This window comes from Nasonia vitripennis, assembly GCF_009193385.2.
Source record: "Nasonia vitripennis strain AsymCx chromosome 3 unlocalized genomic scaffold, Nvit_psr_1.1 chr3_random0004, whole genome shotgun sequence".
NCBI lineage: Eukaryota > Metazoa > Arthropoda > Insecta > Hymenoptera > Pteromalidae > Nasonia > Nasonia vitripennis.
The window spans coordinates 3,983,197-4,008,203 of record NW_022279623.1 but is presented as its reverse complement, the minus strand read 5'-3'; the positions used below and the strand labels follow the sequence as shown (position 1 = coordinate 4,008,203).

At 41.1% G+C, this 25,007-nt stretch overlaps 4 protein-coding genes across 16 annotated transcripts in view; all 4 read right to left on the bottom strand.

Annotated features, from left to right (window-relative positions):
• Positions 1-391: 391 nt before the first annotated feature.
• On the bottom strand, positions 392-2,338 carry LOC100679785. 2 transcript variants are annotated; one of them, XM_008209566.4, is made up of 3 exons: positions 2,150-2,338; positions 1,805-2,016; positions 392-1,722 (listed from the first exon to the last, which is right to left on the bottom strand). In XM_008209566.4, exons 2-3 carry the CDS (start codon positions 1,816-1,818, stop codon positions 1,410-1,412), a joined length of 327 nt encoding a protein of 108 aa, XP_008207788.1. In that variant the 5' UTR covers positions 1,819-2,016; positions 2,150-2,338; the 3' UTR covers positions 392-1,409. The 2 variants fall into 2 exon arrangements, with proteins under 2 accessions (XP_008207788.1, XP_003426766.1); XM_003426718.5 differs by having other exon boundaries at positions 392-2,016.
• A 2,090-nt stretch (positions 2,339-4,428) lies between these two features.
• Positions 4,429-7,689, bottom strand: LOC100115508 (transaldolase). Of its 3 annotated transcripts, none has more exons than XM_001602116.6 (6): positions 7,397-7,689; positions 5,821-5,944; positions 5,491-5,730; positions 5,285-5,410; positions 5,070-5,206; positions 4,429-4,985 (listed from the first exon to the last, which is right to left on the bottom strand). In XM_001602116.6, exons 1-6 carry the CDS (start codon positions 7,491-7,493, stop codon positions 4,711-4,713), a joined length of 999 nt encoding a protein of 332 aa, XP_001602166.1. In that variant the 5' UTR covers positions 7,494-7,689; the 3' UTR covers positions 4,429-4,710. The 3 variants fall into 3 exon arrangements, with proteins under 3 accessions (XP_001602166.1, XP_032457598.1, XP_008207789.1); XM_032601707.1 differs by having other exon boundaries at positions 6,023-7,581; XM_008209567.4 differs by having other exon boundaries at positions 4,429-5,206; positions 7,397-7,655.
• Positions 7,690-7,747: 58 nt separating this feature from the next.
• LOC100117185 (UDP-galactose translocator) lies at positions 7,748-10,544 on the bottom strand. Of its 2 annotated transcripts, none has more exons than XM_031925782.2 (5): positions 9,785-10,544; positions 9,586-9,705; positions 9,297-9,511; positions 8,583-9,221; positions 7,748-7,857 (listed from the first exon to the last, which is right to left on the bottom strand). In XM_031925782.2, exons 1-5 carry the CDS (start codon positions 9,795-9,797, stop codon positions 7,771-7,773), a joined length of 1,074 nt encoding a protein of 357 aa, XP_031781642.1. In that variant the 5' UTR covers positions 9,798-10,544; the 3' UTR covers positions 7,748-7,770. The 2 variants fall into 2 exon arrangements, with proteins under 2 accessions (XP_031781642.1, XP_001601496.2); XM_001601446.6 differs by lacking the exon at positions 7,748-7,857 and adding an exon at positions 7,971-8,345.
• Positions 10,545-11,344: 800 nt separating this feature from the next.
• The window catches only part of LOC100117261 (protein scalloped), a 130,751-nt gene continuing 117,088 nt past the window's right edge, over positions 11,345-25,007 (bottom strand). For 7 of the 9 annotated variants that reach the window (XM_008209572.3, XM_032601706.1, XM_008209569.3 and 4 more), the window contains 6 exons: positions 21,784-21,914; positions 17,412-17,567; positions 15,703-15,918; positions 15,396-15,625; positions 15,015-15,249; positions 11,345-14,920 (listed from right to left, as the gene is read on the bottom strand). In XM_008209572.3, coding sequence (XP_008207794.1) covers positions 14,807-14,920; positions 15,015-15,249; positions 15,396-15,625; positions 15,703-15,918; positions 17,412-17,567; positions 21,784-21,914 — 1,082 coding nt within the window. In that variant the 3' untranslated portion in view covers positions 11,345-14,806. The remainder of the gene's footprint in view (positions 14,921-15,014; positions 15,250-15,395; positions 15,626-15,702; positions 15,919-17,411; positions 17,568-21,783; positions 21,915-25,007) is intronic. The other 2 variants (XM_032601705.1, XM_008209576.3) reach the window with 1 other exon arrangement.

Below are 25,007 nucleotides of genomic sequence, written 5' to 3'. Positions count from 1 at the left end.
AGGTGAAAAGCTGAACCAAAACAGTCAAGTAAAAACTGACATGGCAGCCAGTTGTTAAATAATTTAACAAGTCTTCACACAAAAGAACAGACATCCAACTTTAATATCATGGATTTAGCATGATAATGATAGTACTTGGACATTGACAGAAACTGGCTCGCATACTGATGAGGTTGAAATATTTGTTCAAACCTCATAATTGGTGACTTTGAGCACATCGATGACACTTTTTACACAGTACTTGCACTTACACAACACAAAGTCAGCCAGTACCGCATACTTGTACATACTTTCGTATATGAGTGTACGCATCTGTAGGTTGACCCTTTTAACACACCTTTTATACTAAAAGTTTACATTGAAACATTGTCAAAAAACATATTTTTAATTATTTCTTTAATTCTAAGTCATTTTTATTAATTTCCAGTGCTAAAAATAGTAAGAAACGCACAATTGTCATTAGTTGTATTTTCAAGTCTGATTCCCCAGTCCTTGGCCAGTGACTGTGTCGAAAATCTGACGAAATCGGCACAGCGACTGGCGAATCACTGCTGAACGCACTGGCCAGTTAAATATGAACTAGGTAGTGACTGCTAATAAACTGCTGAACATTTCTACCAGGGAACCCTAGTAGAAGATTGCCGATAAGTGATGCTCAATAGTCTACAAACAGGCTAGAATAATTCGCTGAAAACAAAGGCTCGAATACACGCGCGTTATTGGCAGAAATCAGAGAAGAGAAAACGTGTTTACATTGTCTAATTCAATTCAAAGTTATGTTTTTTAACAGCTGCTGCCCTGACGCCGTAACTTTTCGTGCATACTTATATGCAAATGTCGTTCCATAATTGTATGTGAATCACATTAGTGGTTTTTTTGCTTGCGGTACTGTGTTACATTATCAAGAAGGGTGTATAATATATTTATACATTTTAACAAGTATATTATAGCTTTAAGTTTTTATTGTTTGAAAATCTTATTCTAGATGAAAATTTTTTGTTTCTCTTAATAGTATTACAACACGTGTGACATGAATGGCACTTTATTACACGGCACGTAGATATCGATGCGGCAGCGTCGTGTAATAAAATGCCAACTTGGATTACAAGTACTTAAATTTACTATTTAAAAATAATACACACCACAACGATGAACTGAATCAAAAAAATAAAAACTTTATGATAAGATGGTCGAAGATAATACCTAAAAAAATTGTATTGACTAAGCGTGCGTATAAAGTTGATGCTCGCCGATCAGAATTGTATTTGAGCACTAACTTCATTTCCGATCGATAAACCAAACATTAAAATTACAAATTCAAAACATTGAAAATTAAAATAAGACTGCTATATACTCGCTATATATACGCGCTCGCTAATAATAATAATAATCACGTTCCTAAATGCTGCTCAAAGTTTCAACTTAGCTTGAAAATCTTCGAGATCGATATTTTCTTTGTCATCGCAATCGTTAATAAAGTTGAGGAGGGCCTGATGGTATACAGGCCTCTGCAGTGGTTCTGCATTCTCCTCGTTTTCCGAACTAGTATCTGTATCCGAATTCAGAGTTTCCATCACAAGAGCCTTTCTCAATTCCACCAACGCCGGAGACGGCTCCTTGCAGATCTTCCTCTTGAACATGACCTTAGTCGTTCCGACACGCATCTTGCGCTTCGATTTGTGCTGTTTCCTAGATGTTCTCTGCTTCTTGATTATTGATCGGCTGTGAGAATCGGTACCGGTTGTCAACTCGTGATTAACGTTTTGTATGGTAAGTATGGGACTGGTATTAAAACTGGTGCTACCATTGCTGGGACATAATGGCTCCTGATTTTCGTCGGGGTCATTGTTGTCGGTTCTTGCGAGTTTAAGCCTCCCGAGCATCGATCGCATGAGCATCGTGTTCATATTATCCTCGACGATGCTTAGTACGGACAAGCCGTGAATCATGGAGTTGTTTTGGTTCACTGCAACTGACTTTGTTAATGATGTAGCGTCCATGTCTATAGTTACGATGCTGGAGAACAGAGATTTGAAATGTCAATTATTACTTTAATGGAGATTTAATGGAATTCGAGATTTTATTTTAAAAGATTCCAACGTCAACTTATTACTATAAAACTAGAGTATAGCTAGATTATTATACACACCTATACTGCGATGAGGCAATTTCTTGAATTCGAAAGATTGATTGATCGGTATAGACCAGGATAAAATAAATAAACTTCTTTTCTGATACTAGGTTTTAAGTATTCTCTTGAGTCAGCTCCTTATAGTCCTTTCAGAGACGTTGACGCTACGAAATTCGCTTGTCAAGTAACTGATGCCAGGATCCACGCAGACGCTCAAAGTATCGCATTTGCTCCATCTGGTGGAAGAGCGCTAGGAAACCAGATTACCTGCTCATGCGCATAACGGCAAGATGGCAAAGGTGGGGGAGCCTGGCAATTATACCTGAGACCGGGGCGCTAGCAACCGTGGGTGGAGCCCAAGATGTAGCAGCTCGACTAAGGAATTATAAGGTAGTACTACCCATACTGTGGTAGTCAAAACAAGTCCACTTTTTATATTTTGTTTATTTGCGAGATACACATAATAATAGAAGTTGCATAAATTAAGTTACATTAAATAACGATTAAACATTCTCATTAAACAATTTTATTTACCGTAATTATCAATAAAAAGTTCCAGACAGAAGCTGATTTGACTCATTTTTTTGAGGTTAAGTGTACATTTTTAAACTTTTATTTGTTTATTACTACGCTCAAACGTTCCAAGTTTAGATTTTTGAGGTATCAACTTATTTGTTACATGTTTATCTACTAATTTGCAAAGTTTGGGTAAATTCTGAACGGTCAGTTTTGTGAAATCAAGCAATTACTCGAAAAGTGCAGATTTTCGCAAATAGAAATGTTTATAACTTTTGTCACAGGTTCCAAACCTTCACCAAATTTTGACTGGGTGTTTATCTTATCAATATCTAACAGCATACCAAATTTTATCAAATTCTGAACGTTTCTGTTTACCGGGATACCGGCGAACAAGACGCTATAAATGCCGAGTTTACGACTAAATCGGATAATCGATGGATGTCGGTGTTCGTTACATCAATAACATCTTACAACGGCCAGGGTAAAAAGATGACTTAATTTTTGGGCGATATTTAGTATTTAGTTCTATATATGCGCGCGTTCTTTTTATCGTATCATATATTTTCTGAATATACACTTTTTGAGGTTAGGAATTCGTACATCCGCACAGATCGCGCGCGAAAACGAACAGCCAATTAGAACGACTCTTCACTGTCCTTCAACATGGCGCGATCAATTCTTTTAGATAGGATACGTATATATAAGTCATTCTACGAGAAATCGGACACTTCACGGTCGAAAAAATCGAGCTCTTGTAATTTTGCATGTAAAAAACGTGGACTAGTGCTTATGCTCTCAAAATTACAATAGCTCGATTTTTCGACCGTGAAGTGTCCGACTTCTCGTAGAATGTATCATATACATCGTAATTTACTGGATTTTGCCCTATAAGCGGGGAAAAAAGTTTTTTGACCAATTTTTAAAACAGCGTTTATTTTTATGTATTTGCATTATTTATTATTCATTTAAAAAATTGACAAATTTTGCCTTTCTTTTGAAAATAAGTCCGCACATTAAAAAAAATACTTAGTGCGTCTCAAGGGCTAAGTGGGCTATTTGACCTAGTGTGGTTGCAGTACTCGTCTTTGGCTCGTGGCTAGCTCCCCTCGACTCGTACTGCAAACTCCACACGCAGTCAAAAAGCCCACTTTACGCCCTTGGTACACAATATACAAATTCAAATATACCCTTCCCAATCTGTGAGTTGGGGATTATCCACCTGATCGATCAAATACGACTTACTTTGATTGATTCAAATTTATCAACATTAAATTATTACAAAAATTTTGAATTTTAGTGTCATTTGAGGCGAATATGAATAGATAGTTACACGTTAACCGAATGTAATGCCATTGCATGCACCATATAACACCTGGTAATCATTTTTCAAAGAGAAAATTGCAATTATATTTTTTGAACGAACTCGCTACGCTCGGGCGCTACCTGCACGGTCAAAAAATTGATTGTTAATGCCATGGATAGGCGTGACATAGGTGCCGATTTATGTCACCCAGTGCTATAAATTATCAAAACGAAGCAGTTTTAGCCTGGCTCTTTCTAACTTTCCGCTCTCACCAGAAAAGAATCTATAATTCAGCATCTATGCTAAATTTCATTTCTCGGATTAATTTTGACTCTCAAAATTTATTTAAATTAATATTAATTTAATAAGTGATTCTGAAACTTGTTCTTAATCTCATCCATTTGTGTGAACTTATAAAATTCTTTTATAATATAGAACAAACGAAAAATTGTACTACTTAAACAAATATTAACGATTTTAAGGAGAAAAGGACAATTTATTAAATAATTCGTATATTGATGAAAGAATCTTAATATAGTAGACGTTTAAAAATTCAAGAACGCTTAGTTGATTTTGTACAATATACAACGTATATATACAATAAATGCGCATAGCTAAAATTTCATGTAAAAAGTCCAAAAAGCTTATTTTAAACATTTTTGCTTATTGGTATTCACAAATATTCAAGTCTTTCGACATGATTAACAGTAAGTATTTTTTACACAATTACTTCACTTCGTTGCCGCTTTGTACACTTTTAAGCTTGAATCTTTTCTTGCAAGAGTTTCTCAAGCTTGCGCATATCGACGGCAAATTTGCGAATGCCGTCGCTGAGTTTGTCCGTGGCCATTTGATTTTCGTTAAGGTGCCATCTGAAGGCAGCCTCATCGAGACTGATCTTCTGCAGGTCAGACTTCTGCGCTGATTCGAACGTGAGGACTTTGGCAAGTGGTTCGGTGCTCTTTCCCAGCTCTTCCAGGAGCTTCGGGCTGATGGTCAGGAAGTCGCAACCGGCGAGGGCCTTGATTTCATCTGTAGGAGTAAAAAATTCAAATCTTAATACCCGACAGAAATTAATCGACATTATACATCGCTTAATTATTAGGGCATACGCACCAACATTCCTGAAGGAAGCTCCCATGACGACGGTGTTGTAACCAAACTTCTTGTAGTAGTTGTATATTTTAGTAACCGAAATGACACCTGGATCCTCCTTTCCTTCGTAAGTCTTTTTGTCGGTATTAGCGACATACCTGCGAACAACCCAAGAAGAAACATAAAATTTCTTATTCCTGAGATATAACAAATTAAAATAATCAACCGCTACCCACCAGTCGAGAATTCTGCCAACAAACGGAGAAATAAGAGTAACTCCAGCTTCGGCGCAAGCGACAGCCTGGGCGAACGAGAAGAGAAGCGTCAAGTTACAGTGGATTCCGTACTTCTCCTCGAGTTCTCTGCGGAGCAAACGACCAAAGTCAGTGTGTAAATTAAGAAAACTTCTCTGACGAATAAAAATTTAGAAAAGAAAACATACTTGGCAGCCTGAATGCCTTCCCAAGTGGAAGCGAGCTTGATGAGAACGCGTTCTTTGCTGATACCGGCTTCCTCGTAGATGGCGATAAGTTTCCTGGCCTTTTGAATACTAGCCTCTTTGTCGAAAGAAAGACGGGCATCGACTTCCGTCGAGACGCGACCTGGAACGATCTTGAGGATCTCCTGGCCGAAAAGGACGCAGGTGTAGTCCAGCGCCGTCTCGACTTGTTCTTTGAGGGTCCTGCACGATCGAAATGATGATACAAGTTAATGAGTTGCCGAGTACAACACAGTAGATAAGAAGTATAAGCATGTCCGAATTCCAACTTACGATCCGGTCTTTTTGCCGAAGTGCACCGCCTTGTCGATGAGGTGAGCGTACTTCTTTTGATTCGCCGCGGCCAAGATCAGGGAGGGATTGGTCGTGGCGTCCGTTGGCTTGAACTGCTCCATAGCTGTAACGATACAATCGAAATTAACATACGATTCAGAATTTTTTGCATCATCTTTTCGTCTTATTTTAAAACACCTACAGCAACAATTCTTCACCACATGGTGTGCAATAATCGCACGGTTCGACCGGCCCCAATGTCAAAGGTCGCACCTGATCGCAATCTCAGCGCGGCGCGTCTCCTAAAAGCACGCGCTCTTGGAAAACGAAGCGATAAGCACGGCGCACGCATTATCGTTTTATTGCTCACGCGGCCTCATGACATTTTGACGCATTTCTGATAACGCGCTACTCGCGCCATCTCATAGCGGTCGATCGGCGAAAGGCGCAAAGTTGCGTATGGAAAGAATGTGTGGCTGTAAACGAATAGATGTAGATTTTTTTTTGCAAAAAAAGTCTCTTATTCCACGAGTTGCTAAATAAATGCCGCGTCATGCGCTGCCGTCAGTGCAGGTATATTATACACGGCGTCTACTGAATTGTTCTTTGAATTTTTCAAAACGCCGACGATTCGAATTTAAAACTCGATCGTTGAATTAGAAGTTGCTCGCGTTTCGAAATAATCGATGCTTGTGTGTTCTATAACGTTAGTATTGCACTGTGTATAAGTAACGATACACAGCAATTATAATTATTTATCATTATCGAATAATTGTCCCGAGGTCAGAATAATCGAACGATCCGCCAAACAAGGAAGTTCAAGACCGCAAACTTTCTAAAGATATATCACATCTAAAAAGTTTGGCGCACCGCTTGAGGAGAAAAACAGTTACGCAACGTCGTGAAAAATTTTCCAATGCCAACGCTTTCGACAACAGTGTAGAACGTATAATACACATATATAACCGGCATCGTAACGTAGCATTAATACACGCACTCGGAGGAGAAATCGCGAAAATACTTGTAAAGCGAACGATCGACTCGGCAGAAAACCATCGCGTCATATCGGAGCCTTGGGATACGATTGTAATACGATTGTAAAACGGAGTATATTTCCCCCTAGTCATTTGCTTCGTCTATGCATTTAAAAGTTAAATCCGCGCGAGTCAATGGAATTCTCCGTTCGGTCCGAACGGCTCGATTCGAATTCGAATTCGTGACGAGCCACGAAAAGCGGTTTTCCGGAAAGACCATCGACTGTATACATATATGCATTGCACACACGTCTCCAAGTATCTATTTCCGATCAACTGGCATAAAAAAAGTCGAGTCGCTCGTTTGCTCGCGCAAGATCGCGCGCTATTCCCCCTCTGCCCGCCTGTAACACGCACATCTCGCGCTTGCGTCCACTGGTGTGTACGTTCACTTGCACGACTTTCGAAAGGAAGTTTCGGTTTTGACATTCGAATAATAAAAGCAAACAAATTCAATCCTTATTCGCAAAACGACTCGATATTGCAAAATCGAGCAAGTAGACAACAACAGCGGCGATGTAGCTGTGGGCTATCATACTCACCCTCGAAGTCGCCGGTATCGGCGACTACGGTCGTCATCGCCTTCAGTTGGTCCAACGTGCTCGTCATCTTGGTTCTCTTACACTGAGGCTCGCTCATTGTGGCTCGCGAATTTTCTCTTCCAATACTCGCAATATCACGGCACTCGCAGTCCTCGTGCGATGCTAGTGTTAGAAACGACTCCGCGTGTGTGAGACGGTGTACTGGAGCGGGAAATGGCGCTGGACTGATGTACTGAGTCTACATGTGTCGGCTATAGAAGTTCTAGCGCCGGCCGATAATATCGCGATCCTATATATTTCACTGCGAGAACTCATAGATCATTGTATATTATCTTGCGTGCGCGGCAGCACTTGCCGGCCGTAGGAATATAGCGCTAGTTTTCGCGCAGCGACTGAGCGAATTTGAATTCTGGAATGGCGCTGTGATGAGATTTTTTTTTTAAAGACAAGTTATGTGGCCTCTGAAATGAATAAAGAATTATTGATTAATTGGGTAAGTATAAAGAAGGTGTGGTATGAAAAAATAAATATATATATATATATATATATATATATATATATTTGTTTGTCAGTGTGAGTGTTCATAAAAATCGATTTTATTAAAATTAAAAAGTCTGACTTACATGCGATTAAGTACAGCGTTACTTATAGACTTACGCGAGACTTAGTTATTATATACACATCTTCCAGTGTAATAAGACTTCTTATGTACACAATCGTCAATCTCAGATTGCATCGAGTCTTACTTAATTTACTTACAAAAATAGCTCTATTGAATTACAAATTATAAAGACATTCGATCCTTAATATTGCCCTATATATGGAAATCACAACACCATTTCATAGCGTGTATCAACATACAGCAATGAGATTGTCTTTAATACTAAATAAATCATCTTGTTCTCTGTATATTTCTTCATTGAAATTAACTACACGTGTCCTTTGAATCCTACCAACATTTAAAAAGGACACATGTTTATAAAAATATTTAAAAATATTTTTCATTACTACGTAATGAAATTGAATACACTATAATACGTAAGAATGAACTAAGTATTGAGTGAACACTTAAGATCTACCAGATTATTTTACAAGGCGTTGACTTTAGTTTACAACATAGGAAGAATTTGTATTTGCTACATTGTTTTGATTAAAGAATTAGTTCAAAAATCTACTAATCTCATACCTTCTCGGAAATTAAATGTCTACTGGGTGCGGTCTTAGGTTGATGACTGTACATGAAAATGGAACAAATGACAAGTGATGCACCTAGAGTGAATTGTAATGTCAGTTGGAAATTGAATAAATAGATGGATGCTACACATGAGATCACTATTGCAAGAGATGTTGCGAATCCTTTAAGAATATTGTCTGCGTGTTTCACAACCATCGCAACTATTAATCCTCCGCATGCTTGCAGCAGTACTAGGTATATCACGAACCCGTCATAGCCAAAGAAGAATCCTTGATTCCGTATCACTTTGCCATCGTTCAAATGACAAGTCAAAAATCCAATAGGTAGGGAGAGAAGACTCAATTGTACATTTCTCATCCAGACAGATATTTCAGATCCTTTGAGAATTTTCTCAAAATAAATTCCAGCAAATCCAGAAAGAAAACAAGCAGTCAAAGCTGCCGTGAAACCCAGCAGATGGTTCTGCTCGATACCAGATGGTACTGTTTTTGGTCCACTCTGAGCTAATTGCACCAGTATAACTCCAAGAAGTAGTATAACTAAAGCTCCCCACTGAATTTTCTTCAGAGTCCTTTTTAGTATCACAATCGCAAAAAATGCCGTAGTTAGGATCTTCAGTTGATATGTCACCTGAGAACAATACATTACATTTAGTTATGACAATTTTTAGCAATGTTAAAAAATATGTTGACATCCGCACTCTACCTGATATGTGGCAGCATCTAAATTAGATGCAGATACATAAAGCAGATTATTTTGAATGACGTAAACTAAAGATGGCACACAGACTTTCAGAGTGTCCTTAGGCTGTTTGATAACTGTATTATCAAGTGCACTGATAAACTTGGAAAAACTACCTTCTTCCAGAAACACCATGAATAAACAAGTAATCAGCTTTACAACCTCTGCCATAAACACAGCTGTAAAACATATTAGTTTTGAATTTATTTTACTACCGGAATAAAATTGAATTACTTTGCAGTAGAATAATTACCTGTAGAGTACAAAAACATGTCCCCCGATCTTGTTCGAGCATATCGCATGCTGAGGCCAACCAGGGCATTTTGTAGAGTGAGCGTAACCAAGCTGACATATTTGAGCAGCTGGGTATTCTCTGCGATACAAAAAATCATAAATTAATCAAAATCGTCCCTAAGTCTAAAGGTATCACAGTAAACGAACTTATTACTCACGCTTTTTATTCATGTTATTAGCGAAGTGTATCTACACCACAGGAACTGAAACCTACAGACTCTTCCTCTCATAAAAGTCTCGTCTCTTACATTCCTCTCTCTGCAACGCAGCGTTTCGAAATCACACACCGTTCACTAACTCTTCCTCTCGACTCTCTGCAGGATCACAGGCCGCAGCTCTCAGCTCGTCGGTTTTCTCATTAAGTTACAGAAGGCCTACTGCTCAAACAGTTATTATTATTAATTGCTCCCATAATTCGCTTCTCCGCAGTCGAAAGAAAAATTTGACGTCTGAAATGACGCGCGTGGCACAGTGCCTCGACTGTCAATCTGTGTTTGTTCAAGTGCAAGCGACGTTCCGAAAAGCCATTTGTTATCCCTTACAAATGCTTATGAGGACTGAGGAGTACTGTAGCTGGGGGCTCATCATCTCTCATTCCGCTCGCGCGTCCACGTGTCACCTTTCTCTCTCTTGCTCTCACTCGCCGACTCGCCTCAAGAACTGCCGCGTCGTACATAAGTCATCCTAATATAAAAGAGTAGAATATGCGCGAGAAAAGCCAACGGTTTTTCGGGATTTGCACTTGCACGAGTTGATTGCGATAAGGCGCGTGATTATGTATAGGTGTGTTTACTTTTCGAACGTGAGCTAATTTTTAACTTGTCGGCTTTTTTATGCTCTTGCGATGTAACTGTGACCCGAGCGCGGCACTGCAGTGATGTTATTAGGGACTTTCGCGTTGGCAGCTCTGGATGGTTACTTTTAGTTGGTAAAGGTTGTCAGTTTGGTCTTTTGAAAGGCTGATGCGTTTATAGATGGAGTCTGGCAATCTTATAAGAATGGCAGATTGGAGAGACCGCGAGATTTAAATTCAACGTCAAAAGTATAAAAAGTCATCATCATAAATGTTGTGATCCACTTTATGGATATATATTATAATATTTACATGTATAATCATGTTAACGCATCAGCAAATCATAATTTTTTCGAAAATATGCTTGTAAATTTCATAACCTCAAAATGGCGGATGTCGCAAGATATTGACACTCTATCTTGGATTCATAATATTTTACTTACATATGTTATTTGTCTAAAACAAAATGCTGTTTTTTAAAATAATACAAAAACTTTCCCTAAGGTTCATCACTACATTAATAATAATGAATTTAGTAGGCTTCCGATTTTCAATTCAAATCTCCCGGTCTCTTAAATCTGCTATTCTTAAGATTGCCAGACATATAAGAAGAATAAAATCCAGTAAGTATATACTTGCGATAGTTCAATTTTAAAATCGTTACATTTGAAAAATGTGTTGTTCACGTTATTCTTAGTTTATCTTGGTCATTCAAAGGGGTTTGATAAGTCAACGTACTTACGGAGGAAATGATAAATATTCTCTACTCTTATCTGTTTGACAGAAAATTAGAAAACAATTTGATATGGTTATCACTCAAGTTACCCAAGATATGAATAAAAAATATATTTAACTTATAATAAAAATAAGAAGACAAAAGGAATCTTTACAGTAATGGGAACAAGGTTGGAATAAAAACTAATCGTTTATTTTTTATATCAATTATTTATTTTCCATACAAATTATAAACATGTTTTTCAAATACTGTACATATACTGAGTTCTATTATATTTTTAAACCTCTAATTTAATGATATATCATTTCATTTATTTCCATTTACTCGTTAAAATCAACTACTTTGATCCTCGTTTCATTTCATTTATGATAATTATATATAATATACAAGTAAGTTTCGACGACCTTGTATTAATTTCACTCTTAATTTTTCTTCGCGCAAAATTTGTTGTCTCTTTATCTTTATGAACAAGCTCAATTCTCATTTGATATGGCAGTTCGAGGATATGAATTAAAAAAAAAAAAACAAGCACGATTGAAACAAAATACTAAATCTGCCAGATATTTTTCTTTTTTTCTTAAAAGAAAAAAACGAGTATGGGATTGCAAAAGTCAGCTCATCTTCTATGAAAATCACTTCGATACGAACGCTGCTATGTTAAGATAAAATCGCTCATTATATCTTTTTGAATTCCCATATTAAAAAATAGTAAATGTATATATTTTTTCAAACGACCGCTGGAACTTCATTTCTTTTTTTTCTCAATATAATTTTTTTCCAAGATTTCTTTATGCAAGTATATACAAAGTTGATTAACAAATTTTAATGTGCTGTGGATTGTTGGGTGTACTATTTTTTCTCTATACACGTTTCGAGCTGCTTTTTCTTTGTTTTAAACTACCGCTGTTGATGTTTATATTCCTTGTCAGTTCTTTCGATTCCGATTTTTTTTTTCGATATCATCAATATAGAAGTGTGAGAGTACTATTTTCTATCTTCACAGAAGACATAGATAAATATATATTTTCATAATCTTTCCTTATAAATGTAATTCACTTATTTTAAAATCATTATTCTCTAATGTTAATAATATTAGCGTCGGTGCTTGATTCATCGAATTCATGTTTTATAGGTCTTTTTTCCATTTTATACTTTCGTGTGATGATACACACGTAAGCCAAGTGAAATTTACTCTTTAAGTTCATAAGACATTGCATAATACAAAATGTGAAGTTTTATTTATTATCATTACATTTTCTTTTCATGAAAAATTTACATAACTCGACTCTTAGCCAAGAGATGCTAAAAATTTCTGTTCGGATTTTGGCATTAACGGACCTTAAGTAACTTTAAAAAAAAAAGAGATCATTCATTAGCGTCGCGGACAATGCGCATGCACGGAGTATACAAACTCGTGACCGTTTCTATACGCTTTTACAATTAAAACGGCCAATCGTTGATAATCTCTCTTAAACGTGCAAATGTTACAGTTGGATTCATGATCGTCGTTTATAGCTTTTGAATTTGATCAAACATACATTTTGCTCAGCACCCCGCAATAAATCAAACTATAAAAATAAAACAATAACTAAAAATACAGAAGCTGCCAATTTCATTTTTTTCCTCCTCTAAGCGATTCAAAATTTCACATTAATGGACGTATAAAACTCCCGATTGCAATATATCCGATAATAAATCACTCAGTATAATTTGTATCTCACCTTGAATTAAAAACAAAAAACAGACATATTTCTGACTAAAAGAGAGAGATCAAAATACATTGCCACTTGGTTCGTAAACGTTATTTAAAGTAACAGTACAGTAATTAAATTAACATAATCTTAAAGTAAGCTGTATTTTTCTTTTTTTTTCTGTTTATGTTAGTTTTTAATGCTCGGTAGGCAAGTTCTGTCGCGAAAGAAGACGCTGAGTTTGAGATAAAGAAACACTCGATTAACAATTTCTTTGTTTATCGTAAAAAAAGAGATGAGAGCGTGTTGGTTTTTCCTGCGCAGAATAAAACCAAAGCGGTGCTCAAAGAAGATGTGTCGACAAGTTTCTCAGTATTTTCTCTTAGTTAAGTACGAAAGTCGAATCTTGAGCCACGATTTTCTCAAACGCAAATACAGTCGGTAGTCTATTTGAAAAGAAGACAAAGGTGCAGCACGGTTGAATATTGTCTCTTGTAAAGGTAATAAAAAGTAAAAACAAACTGTACGCTAAGTAAGAAATTCATCGACGTATAAGAACTATAGAAAAAAAGTAGCCTTAAGAAGTACAAAGATGATTATAAGGAATACAAACAAATCTCCCTAAAACTACGTATCGATGCCTAAAAAGTGGGTGGGATCGCACGAACATGTAGTATAGGTAAAATCCGTCTCTAAAAAAACAATTGAAAACGTGAAAAAAGGGTAGCTTCGCGACGAGAGCCCTCTTATCTCTCTCCGAGACGAGATGCATTATTTTTAAAAAAATGGACAAGCACGCTTTTTCTCTGCTTATACTCTCTCTTCGCTCAATGGTTAAATGTGTATAAAGTATAGATGTCTCTTCGTCTTTTTTTCGCGCTGAAAACTGATCGATTAAAAAAAAAGATAAGAAATAACAGAGATATTACTTGAAGAAATCCGTTATTAAACATTAGCAAATGGCATCTCTTTAACGTTTCCCTCGGTGTCTGTTTGTAAACTTAAAAGATCACTTATATAGCTTTATACACGATCATTTGTAACAATGTGAATCGTAATCATTGCGTTAATATTTAACATATACATATATACTCTTACATGTAATATATGTATACTCGAGTGTCTGTGTGTTTTCTGTTTTCATTTTCCTTTCCGTGTATCCAAGAATGAAACCATAATACTAAAGTCATGTTCGCGCCAAGCCGCTCCGAGACATCGGAATCAATTCTCTTTATCATCGTTTCAGGCTCGAAGAGAACCACTCTTTCTCTTTCTCTCCCGAGCGCTCGTCGCACTACTACATCAGTATTCGGAAAAAAACGGAAAAAACACACTTTTATTGTCGACGATTTTTTTCTCACCCTTCACAATCAAACGAAGAACCAACATCATTTCGCTCCCCTCCGTTAAAAATTACAAATTACATACGCATACAGAGGCCCGTCGCCATGTTCCACATGGCTCCGTGCCGCGGACGATACACGACTCAAGAAAAACAATTTTCCTTTATTTTGTGCGACAACCCTCTCTCTCTCTCTCTCTCTCTCTCTCTCTCTCTCTCTCTCTCTCTCTCATTCTCTATCAATCATTCTCGTTCGAATCTCGGATCTGCGGATTGGCTGTCACGCGCTTGTGTGTGTGTATTGATGTTTACTTTAACCCATCTTGAAAACTTGCACTTCTCTCTCTTGACGCTTGATACAGTAATGGTCTAGCCTCGCGATAACTCTTCTAAATCTCTCTTAGCTTTCGCTACAAACGCATATGCCCTCTCGGCTTCACTGTCTAGTGTTTCGTGTCATGTCTGCCTGTGTGTGAGGTTTAAGCGCGTGTAGTTAATGAGTGTACGTGTGTGAGTGTGTGTTTCTTGTACGTGTGAGTGTTGACATGTGAGATTAGTGTTTGTGATAGGCACTGATGGGGGTGGATGGCTGCACGGCGAGCAGAATTATCAAACAGGCTAGTCCTTGACCAGTCTGTATATGTGATGCTGAGCACCGTGCTCGGACGTTGAGACCTCGAAGACGTACGCTGTGCAGAGTAACGTTTCCTGCGTGTCTCTGTTTGTGACGACCTGTGCGGACGAAAAGCAGCCGAGTTAGAGCAACGTCTGATACTTATTAATGGTAAATGAGAGATATCGAGGAGTAACGTAAAATTGTACACACCTGCAGGATGGTGAAGTTTTCGAGGACGCTGTTCATCATGTACTTTTCCGGCAGGTGCTTGAGCTTGTGGATGAAGTTGATCATGTACTCGCACATGGGCGAACGGCTTATGCGATAGACGAACCTGCCGTTCTCGAACCTTGCATACTCCGTTTCCACCTTCTCGACGACTTGCTTGCCGAACGAGCAGACCTTCGTCGAACAAGTTATCGTCATGTTCTCATTGCTCTCGTACCTGTGACAGACGCAGAAGAGGGTGTGAGGTTTAGTCACGAGCGATTTCAAACGTCTATGATACTATACTCGACATGAACGATACAGCACAAAACGCATCAGACAGTGTAGATAAAGAGGGATTATTGTATACAGGAATGGACTTACTGGCTCGTCACTCCATAGAACGCCCCGGCCTCGTCCTGGATGTTGGTATTGAGATCAGCCCAGAACTTGACGAGGAAGAAGGCCGCCTGGGGACCCTTGTCGTAGAGCTCCTTGAGGCCGCCCTTCTTCTCCGGGAATTTGTCGTATATCTGCCTGACGTCGACAGCCTCGAGAAGGGGGTCGGTGTAGGTTGCCGAGCCGCCTATGTGCACGAACAGATGCCTGTGGTACTGCAAAGACAATCATCGATCGTTAACATGACTCCAAAATAATGAATTCGATTGTGCAACAATGTAACAATACGTACGTTATCCTGATCCCGCTGCTGTTCCATGAAAGCGGAAAACTCGACGAGCCTCAGCTTATGGGTGGCTATGGCCCGTCCTTCCCACGGCGGCGGTGGTTGCGTCTGAACCATTTCCCCGCTGGACACGGCCGTCGCCGGCTTGCCGGTGTAGGCCGGCTGCGGGAACGGCTTCACATCCTGCGACGTGCCCGGTTGCAGACCTGGCTGCCAAAATTGCTGCGAAAACAAACGTCCGAGTTTCATTCCAACTGTTCGTGCGTTTATTCATGTTATATGCGATGAGCATGATGTTAGCACACAAACGCGCCGATACACGCGATGATGGTTAATCGACACTTATGTATGGTGTATACGAATACGTATGACTTTTTCTCTCTCGAAGCAACGTATAATGCCGTTCATCGACGTGTTTGACAAACTTTTCGTCGAGCGAATTAACAAAGCAGAAGAAAAAACATTAACCTGCCAAAGAACACACAGCGCACCGGCAGCGAAAAAAGATCAAACCCCCGCAATTCAATAACACAGAGCGCGCACGCGGAAGATACAGATACATACATAGAAGGTTAATGCAATGTTCCCGACAATACACAACAAGGCAGGGGGTAGAGAGTATCAGCGTATAGCGGCATCGAACGCCAAAACAGCAGAAGCTATATAGGTACAGAGGTTTATTGCATATCTCGGCGAGAGAGAGAGAGAGAGAGAGAGAGAGAGAGAGAGAGAGAGAGAGAGAGAGTGAGAGAGAGCTATATCGACGTTTGTCGAGTGTATTGAAAGAGAATTTTGAAAGAATGAGGACGATTGCTGCTATTTGATAATGCTGCAAATTAAGGTATACTTTTTTATCAGTCTTATACACTTTCGTCGAGATAATCAATTAGCCTGTAGTAGACACGATCTTAATTCCAATTTCGCGCTATATTCTCCTCGATAGCACAATGCAAGATCCTCTCCTGTGGGTCGAGGTTCAAAAGCGTTCGAAACGAACAAGAGGAGAGAAGAATCGGGGGAGTCTTATATTTCCGCTGAACGAGTAACTATTGTATGCTAATTGAATTTAAGAGCAGCCGCCCGCGCGCTGAGATAACCGAGTTATTAAGAAAAGAAAATCCAGAGAGGCAGTGTACCCAAAGCTTTCAGCGCGCCATTGATTGCCTCGTCGATTTTTAGGTATTAACGAAAGCAAACAAACACACAACGCTCTGCACTCGAAAGCCGGAATTAAGCTAGTCAAACCTCTCGCAAAAAATGAACGCGACATAACAAGCGCACACGTACATTATATATGACTATTAGGCTCAAGCGTAGACGAGGACACTCCAGCGAGAGAAAGAAGAAAATGCCGTACGAAAATTCTCTTCTCAAATCTCAGCTTCATCGAGCGAGTTTTCTTTGCTCGTTACACACGTGAACAAAAGTTGACGTGATTCTCAGGTCACGCAACGCAAAAAGATTCCCCAATTAATGCAAGAGACGCATCGTGCACACCAACAATGAATTAGTACAGAAAGGATTATAACAGAAGAGCGAGAGTCTCAGCCGATCGCCTTGAAACACAAATAACAAGAACGCAGCGCAGCACTATAGTACAGCACAGCAGCAGCAGTAGCAGCAGCAGCAGCAGGAGCACAACGACCAAAGTAGCTGATAGATATGCAGCGCATTAGAGAAAGAGAGAAAGAGTGAAAGATAGGAGGACGACTTACCGCTCCGGGATAGGAGACGGGGGTGGAAGCGTGAAGGGCTAAGGGCCCGACCAGAGCGGGGGGCATCTTGTTGTGTATCGCGCTGCCGGCCGACACTATCTGCGCCGAGGACATGCTCGACATTGTCTGGAGCGCCTTCTCCTTGGCCGCGTGGTCCTATATATTATAGGGCGATACATGTACTCTCTCGCTTATCTCGACCTTTTTTATTTCTTTTTTATTTGCATATCTCTCTCTATATACTTCGAGACTCGTTTTATTTTACACGGCTGTGTTTGAAATTTGAAATTGCTTTTTTAAATATTCTCGTCGACACCTGAAAAGTACCCGCTACACTAATCTCCTTTCATCGAGCTCGTCGATCTCTCTCGCGCCCGATAAGCGCCTGCGTACAGGTGACGGATGTAACTCGGGGAAGGTTAGTGAACGAGAAAAGTGACTCCTCCTGACTCGCTGAGGATTTCCTGCAAGCTCAAAAGGACTTCCTTTCCAGAGCTTTCGAATTAAAAGCCATTGCGTCGCTTTCAGAGGTATAAACGTTAATCGAATTCGTAATTCCCAATAATGCGCACATCGGCGCGTTATTAATTTCCAAACGAGACGAATTCGAGGGGAAAAGACCGCGCGACGCGCGCCTGTAAATTATATAAAGCCCATCGGATAAACAAACGCACGAGATAATAAAACGACGACGAATAAAAAAAAAATCGATTCATACGTGCCCGGATAAATACGTTTATTCGCGAAAAACACACGCTGCTCTGAAAAATATACGCGCGCGCGTTCGAGGCTATCTCGAATAATAAAGGCCTCTCGGAATAAGCGCTAATAAAATCGAATTTCGCGCGTCCATTCGTCGACCTATACAATAATAATAGATCAAGCGAAATTCCCTCCCTCCGGCACGACTAATGGATCGAGTGCATGTTTTTTTTTCTCTCCTTTTCTTTTCATTAACCCCCAAGCGCGTTATTTTATAACGGGAGTAGCGGGCCGCTGTTTTTTTTTGCCGGAAAAAGGACACATCGCGATTAAACAAATTAAAAGCCGCGCGCGTATACAATTACTGCGCATTGCGAGCGCTTTCGTTTAAATTAATCACTGCGTATTCGGCCCATCGACGAATTTACACCGGGGTAACAATATACATATAGAAGCGGCGGCAGCGACACTCGAATGATAAAGAGAGCGAACGTAAAAACGAGGGAAAAAAACTAACTAACGAAATCCTAATCAATTGAAGCTCAAGTGCACACCAAAGCGGGATAATCGCGTTTCATGATTTAACGCACGATGAAACGTTAATTACACGCATCGGCTCGATTTTACAGAGCGAGAAAGAGAGAGAGAGAGAGAGAGAGAGAGAGAGAGAGAGAGAGAGAGCGGACTTTTCGGTCTCAATTTACCTCCCCTCGTAAATTCGCTCGCTTGCGCGCCGGCTCTCGAATTTTCAACGCCGAATACAAAGTGTGCGAGTGAGCGCGGGCTTTCGCTCATGAAGTGGGTGTCGATATTTCGCCGATGAGAGTTATGTCGCGATAGTTAGTTGCGCTGTATATATACCTCGTAAACCAGCGCAAGTTTGCAGAATCGAAATACCTGTCGTTTACACTTTGTGTGCGCCGCGTATTATGTGTATCGCGTTATTGCCTGTATCCCGACAAGCGAGAATTTTTTCAAAGGTGTTTGTCTATAATATTATTCTTAAAAAATGTTTTTATTATTCTTTCGAATAACGAATATACGAGCAACTGCGTCGATAAGACAGGACGTTTTTTAGAAGCGCACCTGCTTAAATGGAACGCAAATAATAAATCCGATGTCCACTGCGCGAACGGTTTTTTTTTTCATCATCCGGCGCTTTAATAACCATTTCGAAGTTTGCTCGCCGTCGCGTGGCCGCGTTCGCGCGCGGCGCTAGAGTTTTAATTGAAAAATGCTTGACTTTTATTAACACCGAGAGCGAATTCCCCCCCCCCCCTTCACAGTCCGCGCGCGCGAGTAAGAGCTCAAATGAAAATCTGCATCAACTCGAAATTAATTCATTTAATTGAGATGCGTGCGCGGTTCTCTCACTTCTCGCTCGCATTGCGATGAGGAATTGCAAACATTTGGATTGTTGAAAAATATCAGTGAAAATTCGCGCTCATGTACATTATTATAATAATAACGCCGAAATGCCGGGCATTCAAAACGTTCATTATATACGCGTATAAGCGTGTATAATGTGGCTGTGATATATTAATTAATTCAATATGCCGCTTTTGTATTTCGCGCGAGGTATGATAAATATTTTTCTTAACACGTGCATGAAAAAGACCCGTGTCCATGCCTCTAAAACGAATGGCAAGCTGCTCATTTCGAGCGTGCGGGAGGGAATCATTCCCTCCCACTACTCATAAACACTCAAAAACACTTTTTTGAAAAATATTGATATTTTTTGAAAGAGAGTGGTTTACGACTCAAAATGCGCAACTTACCATTCATTCTATATGCATGAAAACGGGTCTTTACAGGCACTTGTCAAAAAAAGTACAGTGTGCAACAAGGGGGGGAGGGCAATTTCTACCTCGGGTGAAATGTGAGCTCACCCTCGTTAGAAATCGGCCTTTCCCCCCCCCCCCCCTAGTTGCACAATATACTATTCATTACCTCGTGTAAAATTGTTTTGCGGAGATTTTTCGTTTCTCTTCGTTTATGTATAACGTATATGCATGTTACGTGGTGGGCGCGTGTAAGAGCATAATTTGATAATTAGATTTTCATTAAATTGAGATTTCAGTAGTAGAGAGCTGCTGCTATACTGCCACTCCGAAATTCCGTTGTCGAATACCTCGTCGAATATTTGCGCTCTTTACACAGGGCGCTGATGAGTACATGTGTGCGCGCGCGTGCGTAATCAAAGTGTATAACGGAAATTATCCTTGTATATGTATAGAATGTACGCGCGTGAATTTTTCATGCGCTCGGCGTAATTTCAGTATACGTGCGATCTCCCTCTCTCGAAAAACGTAGTTCCAACGAGCCGCGCGCACGACGTCGCGCAGTCGGACGCGTCGAAAATTGCGTCGTCCAACCCGCGCGCGTGCACACACGCGAGAGAGGGAAAGAGCCAAGGGAGTGAATAATGTCAGCGAGGCACGCGGACTGCGACACTATGCGGTGCGCTATATGGTCAAGCTTGAAAACGTGCAGCCGCGTATGGTCGTTAAACCGCCCTCGCTTTGACCGAAGATCGAGCTGCAGCGGTTTTGGCTTTCGGCTTTATTACGTTTTTACCCGCGGCTGACGTCTCAATTTTCCACTTTCCAAAAATGACCCTTCAATTTTCCCGCTTGCTTATACAACGAGCTTTTCTCGATTAAAAGCACCGCGTAGAAGAAGTAAGCTCTCCGTCGTATATTGCGCTCTCTGCCTTGCATCTTCGCCATTGCAGCCGGTATTCCATAGCGCTTTCCGAATTTCCATATTCCTCTCATATAATCCATCCTCTCGGCCCCCGTTTGTTTCCACCCCCGCGAGCACGCGCATCGCGCACATATATACGAATATCGCGTGCGAGAGCGAGCGTAGAGCTTTATGATTTATTAACCGTTGGGCCGCGGCGATTGTTCGCGAATTGGCCCGACAATAATTCAGATGTTGATTAAACGCGATCGTTGCAGAGTGCGCATAGCGTCCGGTTCATTTTTACGGCTGATTTACGCCCGCTGGCCTGCTCCTGCTAGCGGCGTTTTTGACCGACGCGATACGTAATATACTTAGATAATATAGGCGAATCGAAAATGTAACTCGCGGCGCTCATTAGCGGGCCGAGCAGGGATTTGTCGATTCTCGCAATTTGTCATTCGACGAAATATCGCAAACGCCGGAAGCTATAGTATCTGATGTGCGCTCTGTTCCGAGCTGTAATCCGTGAGGATGAAACGAGGCTGCGTTGGGGGTATAATGAATGTGGAGCATTTTTTTTGCTAATGGATGAGCTTGATTTTTCGTGCGCGGTCGGTAGGCAGGTTTTGCATTTGCAACGTTTTTTATCTATACGTTTGGGTTGGCGACTGCTCGATGGTCATTACTGTTACTGCCGTTTCGGAGTGATGGAAAAATAATGCACTACAGCACCAGACATAGTATGGACGAGAAGACTCAGCTCGAGAAATCATCACAGCGAGAAAGGATTCACAGCTATTCTACGAGTGAAAGCTCTACGAGAATGTGATTCAGACAACGTGACGAGTCGGCAAATTAAAAAAAAAAAACAGTGTAAATAATATGCAGCTTGAGGAGATGATGACATCGAGAGTGTGCGACACAATGCGCCATCGAGAGTTTTTTTTTCAATTTCAGCGGAAAGCTTGCCACGTGCACTCACCACTTTAAGCTTCGCTTGGATCTCCCGAAGTTTTCTTCTCGCGAGGACCTGTATGTGTGATGAGACCTGCTTTCGCGTTCTCGTCTTGCCGGTCCTCAGCTTGATATACCGGGCGATGAGCTCGTTGCGGCCTGGAATGAGATTAATTGCACTGAATTAAAAACACACTTCTTTTTATTTGCATACATAGCTATACAGCTAAAATCATTATATTCTGTAGCAGACAGTATTTTTTTCAGAGGCCTTCCACTGAAAAATAAATCCGTCGAGCAATCAGTGCAGAGCACATCGATATCTTTATTTACCGCGTACGTCGAATTCGCCGAACGGCCGTATTTCTCGGCATTCTTTTTTCGCTCGGGCAATTTGTCAGCGGAGCCGGACACTTTATTACGGCACACACGCGCGTTAGTCGCAAAAATAGCCGGCAAGGCATTAAGAAGAAAGTGTTCGCTTTTTTCCACGCACGTGCTTGCTTTTCGATAGCTTGTATAACCGGTTTCTAGAAATAGATGCGGCCGAGCTTTTTGCTCGAAATTTCGTTATTTGACAAATTTTCACGGCGCGCGAGGTATGTATCTCGTGCAGAGAAAGAGAGAGTAGGCTTTAAATATAAAACGCTTGTAGAGCTATTTTTTAAAATCTCGAGTGCGAATTTCAAGTGCGTGCGCGGCTTTGAGGAGTTTTATTTTAAGATTGAAGATTATCTAGCATCGCCGCCGCGTGTTCCGACTTTTTTGAAGAATGACTCTGCGATTGTTATAAATATAAAACGGGAATAAGTATTGTGTTGTAAAAAAATTTTCGAATGTTTTGAAATGGTTCTAGGACGCACAAGTAGCTGTTACTTCGAGCGTAGATGATCTCCCATTTTTGCGAGAGACCACCTCGGGACGTTTGGGAAAATAAACTCGAAGAGCGGCAAACGTTGAACAGAGCTTGCGAAGAGAGCTGTGGATATACCCGCGTTACTTCAACGTCGTTTTTTTCTGATTCATTACACAACGATGGTGGCGTAAGCGATGCCGCGATCCTTACGCCATAGCCATCTCTGATGGAATGTATTGAGCGCGAGCTTGCGTTAAAACAAACTACTGGTTCTGTTAGGAAATAATTTTTTTTTTTGTTATTTTCTAAAGAAACGCAATTCCTCGAATATAACCAAATATCACACGCACTATAAACTAAAAATAAAAATAAAAACAAGAAATCTTCAAACCCCACTGCAAGCTCCCAGCAGCAGCCGAGCTAATGAGCGTTATTTCCGCGACCAGGGAAACAAGTCGCGCAATTTAGCCGGGCGCTATCTCTCTCTCTCTCTCTCTCTCTCTCTCTCTCTCTCTCTCTCTCTCTCTCTCTCTCTCCCTTTCCTTTTCCCCGCCAGCAAAATTTAATATTCCCGAGGCTTTTCGCGCGCGCGCGTTCTTTGAAGCTCCCGCCTGGGTCTTTTATCCTCTTCCTTGGCTTTCTCTCTCTTTCTCCCGGTTTTGCTGCCTCTCGGCACTTATCAGCCTTCAGCCGACGATTCCTTTAATGAATTTTCCGCTGCGCCCAGCAAGAGAGAGAGAGAGAGATAGAGAGAGAGAGAGAGAGAGAGAGAGAGAGAGAGAGAGAGAGAGAGAGAGAGAGAGAAAGAGCAAAAGAGCGGAGGGAGAGATCGCGCTACGACTTCGATACTTTATTGAACTTCGGCGCGAGGATGGATTCTCGGTTGGCTGATGGCCGCGCCTGACGAAATTAGAGGGGGTTCGGATCGAATCCGAAGACGTTGATTGGAAAATAACGCGCGAGTTGGATCGTCTTTTTCTCGAAATGGGAATAGTGGGTGGGAAAAACGCTGCGTTGAAGTTTTTATAATTTTTTTCAATCGAGCGATAACAACTCGTACGAAACTTTGCTACGCCTCGTTAACGACTCGTGTAAGAAGAAGTGCTTATCGGATTCCCGGAAACTTGTCTCGATTAATATCCCTCGCGCGCGCGAAAAGCTCGTTAGAAATTTCGAGCCTCGCACTTTTGTAAATTTCTCCAAACGCATAAACGGCTGAGCTGATCACATCGCAACACAGAGCGGAGGCGAGTATGATAGGTACACGCCGGTCTGGCCCTAGAGTTAATTAGCTACTCGACTCTCGCTCGGCGCTAATGAGTGAATACTCGAGCCCCTACTGAAGCGGCCATATTATATGCCCAATTTGCCATTAAATACCGGATGAACAGCCCCTTATAGAAAAATCGAGTGGGTGTCGATTGTCAATATTATAAATTCTCAGCTTTCCTTCGATTCGATCAACGAATAGAAGACGAAAAAATCAAGATGCTCGTCGACATTTGCATTCAATTCGCGGAAGAGTAAGAGCCGAGAGTTGAAGCTGCCTTCCGGCAAAGGGCTCTTATCTCTCCTCGTACTACTAAGGAGGCACGCGCGCGAGCGAGCGAGCGAGCTAGCGGGTGGGAAGAGGCAGGAGAGAAAATATCCGAGATTCCGGGCGAACCGCGCGATGACTCAATTTCGCGAAGACCGTTAAATGGCCTCGGCATGAACTCGCGGCCTCTCTGTTCCTCCTTCACTGTTTTTGAAAGCCGCGCATTCTTCGCGCAGGGGCAGCTCTCCCTGTGGATATGTATATACACGCGCAGCGCTTTAGTTTTACGAAGGGAAGCTGCTGCTCCCGTCGGAAAACCCTTTTCCCGCATCAGGCAGCGAGCGAAGGAGGGACGATGATGATGCCCTCGAGAGCTTTTACCGGGCTTCTTTGATGAATCTTCGGACGGTGCGCGCTTTGATTATCGTTGCTGGAGTGTGCACAAGGGGTTGGCTGCTGTTTTTGTTTGTTTTCGAGCTCCGGGCGAGCGCTTCTTTACGAGAGACGGGCAGAGGTCGGCTTTTTGTGCTTACCTCGATGATTAATTTCGCCCGTCCCGATTCTTCTTGATCATCTTTCTCGACTACTTTCAGTAGCACAGGAGTGAGTCGGAGACCGAGTCCCGATATGAAAGTATACGTGTGCATCCGACATCGATCGACCCATCCCATCGCCAGTATCATCCTCTGCCATGTACAAGCGCACTAGAGGCCGGTAGTAGCAGGATCTCGAGGCGCGTACCGCGCAATAAGGGCCGGGCAGAAATGAGCGATCATCGGCAAGAAGGCTCGCGTGCAGCGGCGGGAGGGACACGGCTGCAGCAGCGCACGGGGGAGAGAGCGGCAATCAACGTAAATCA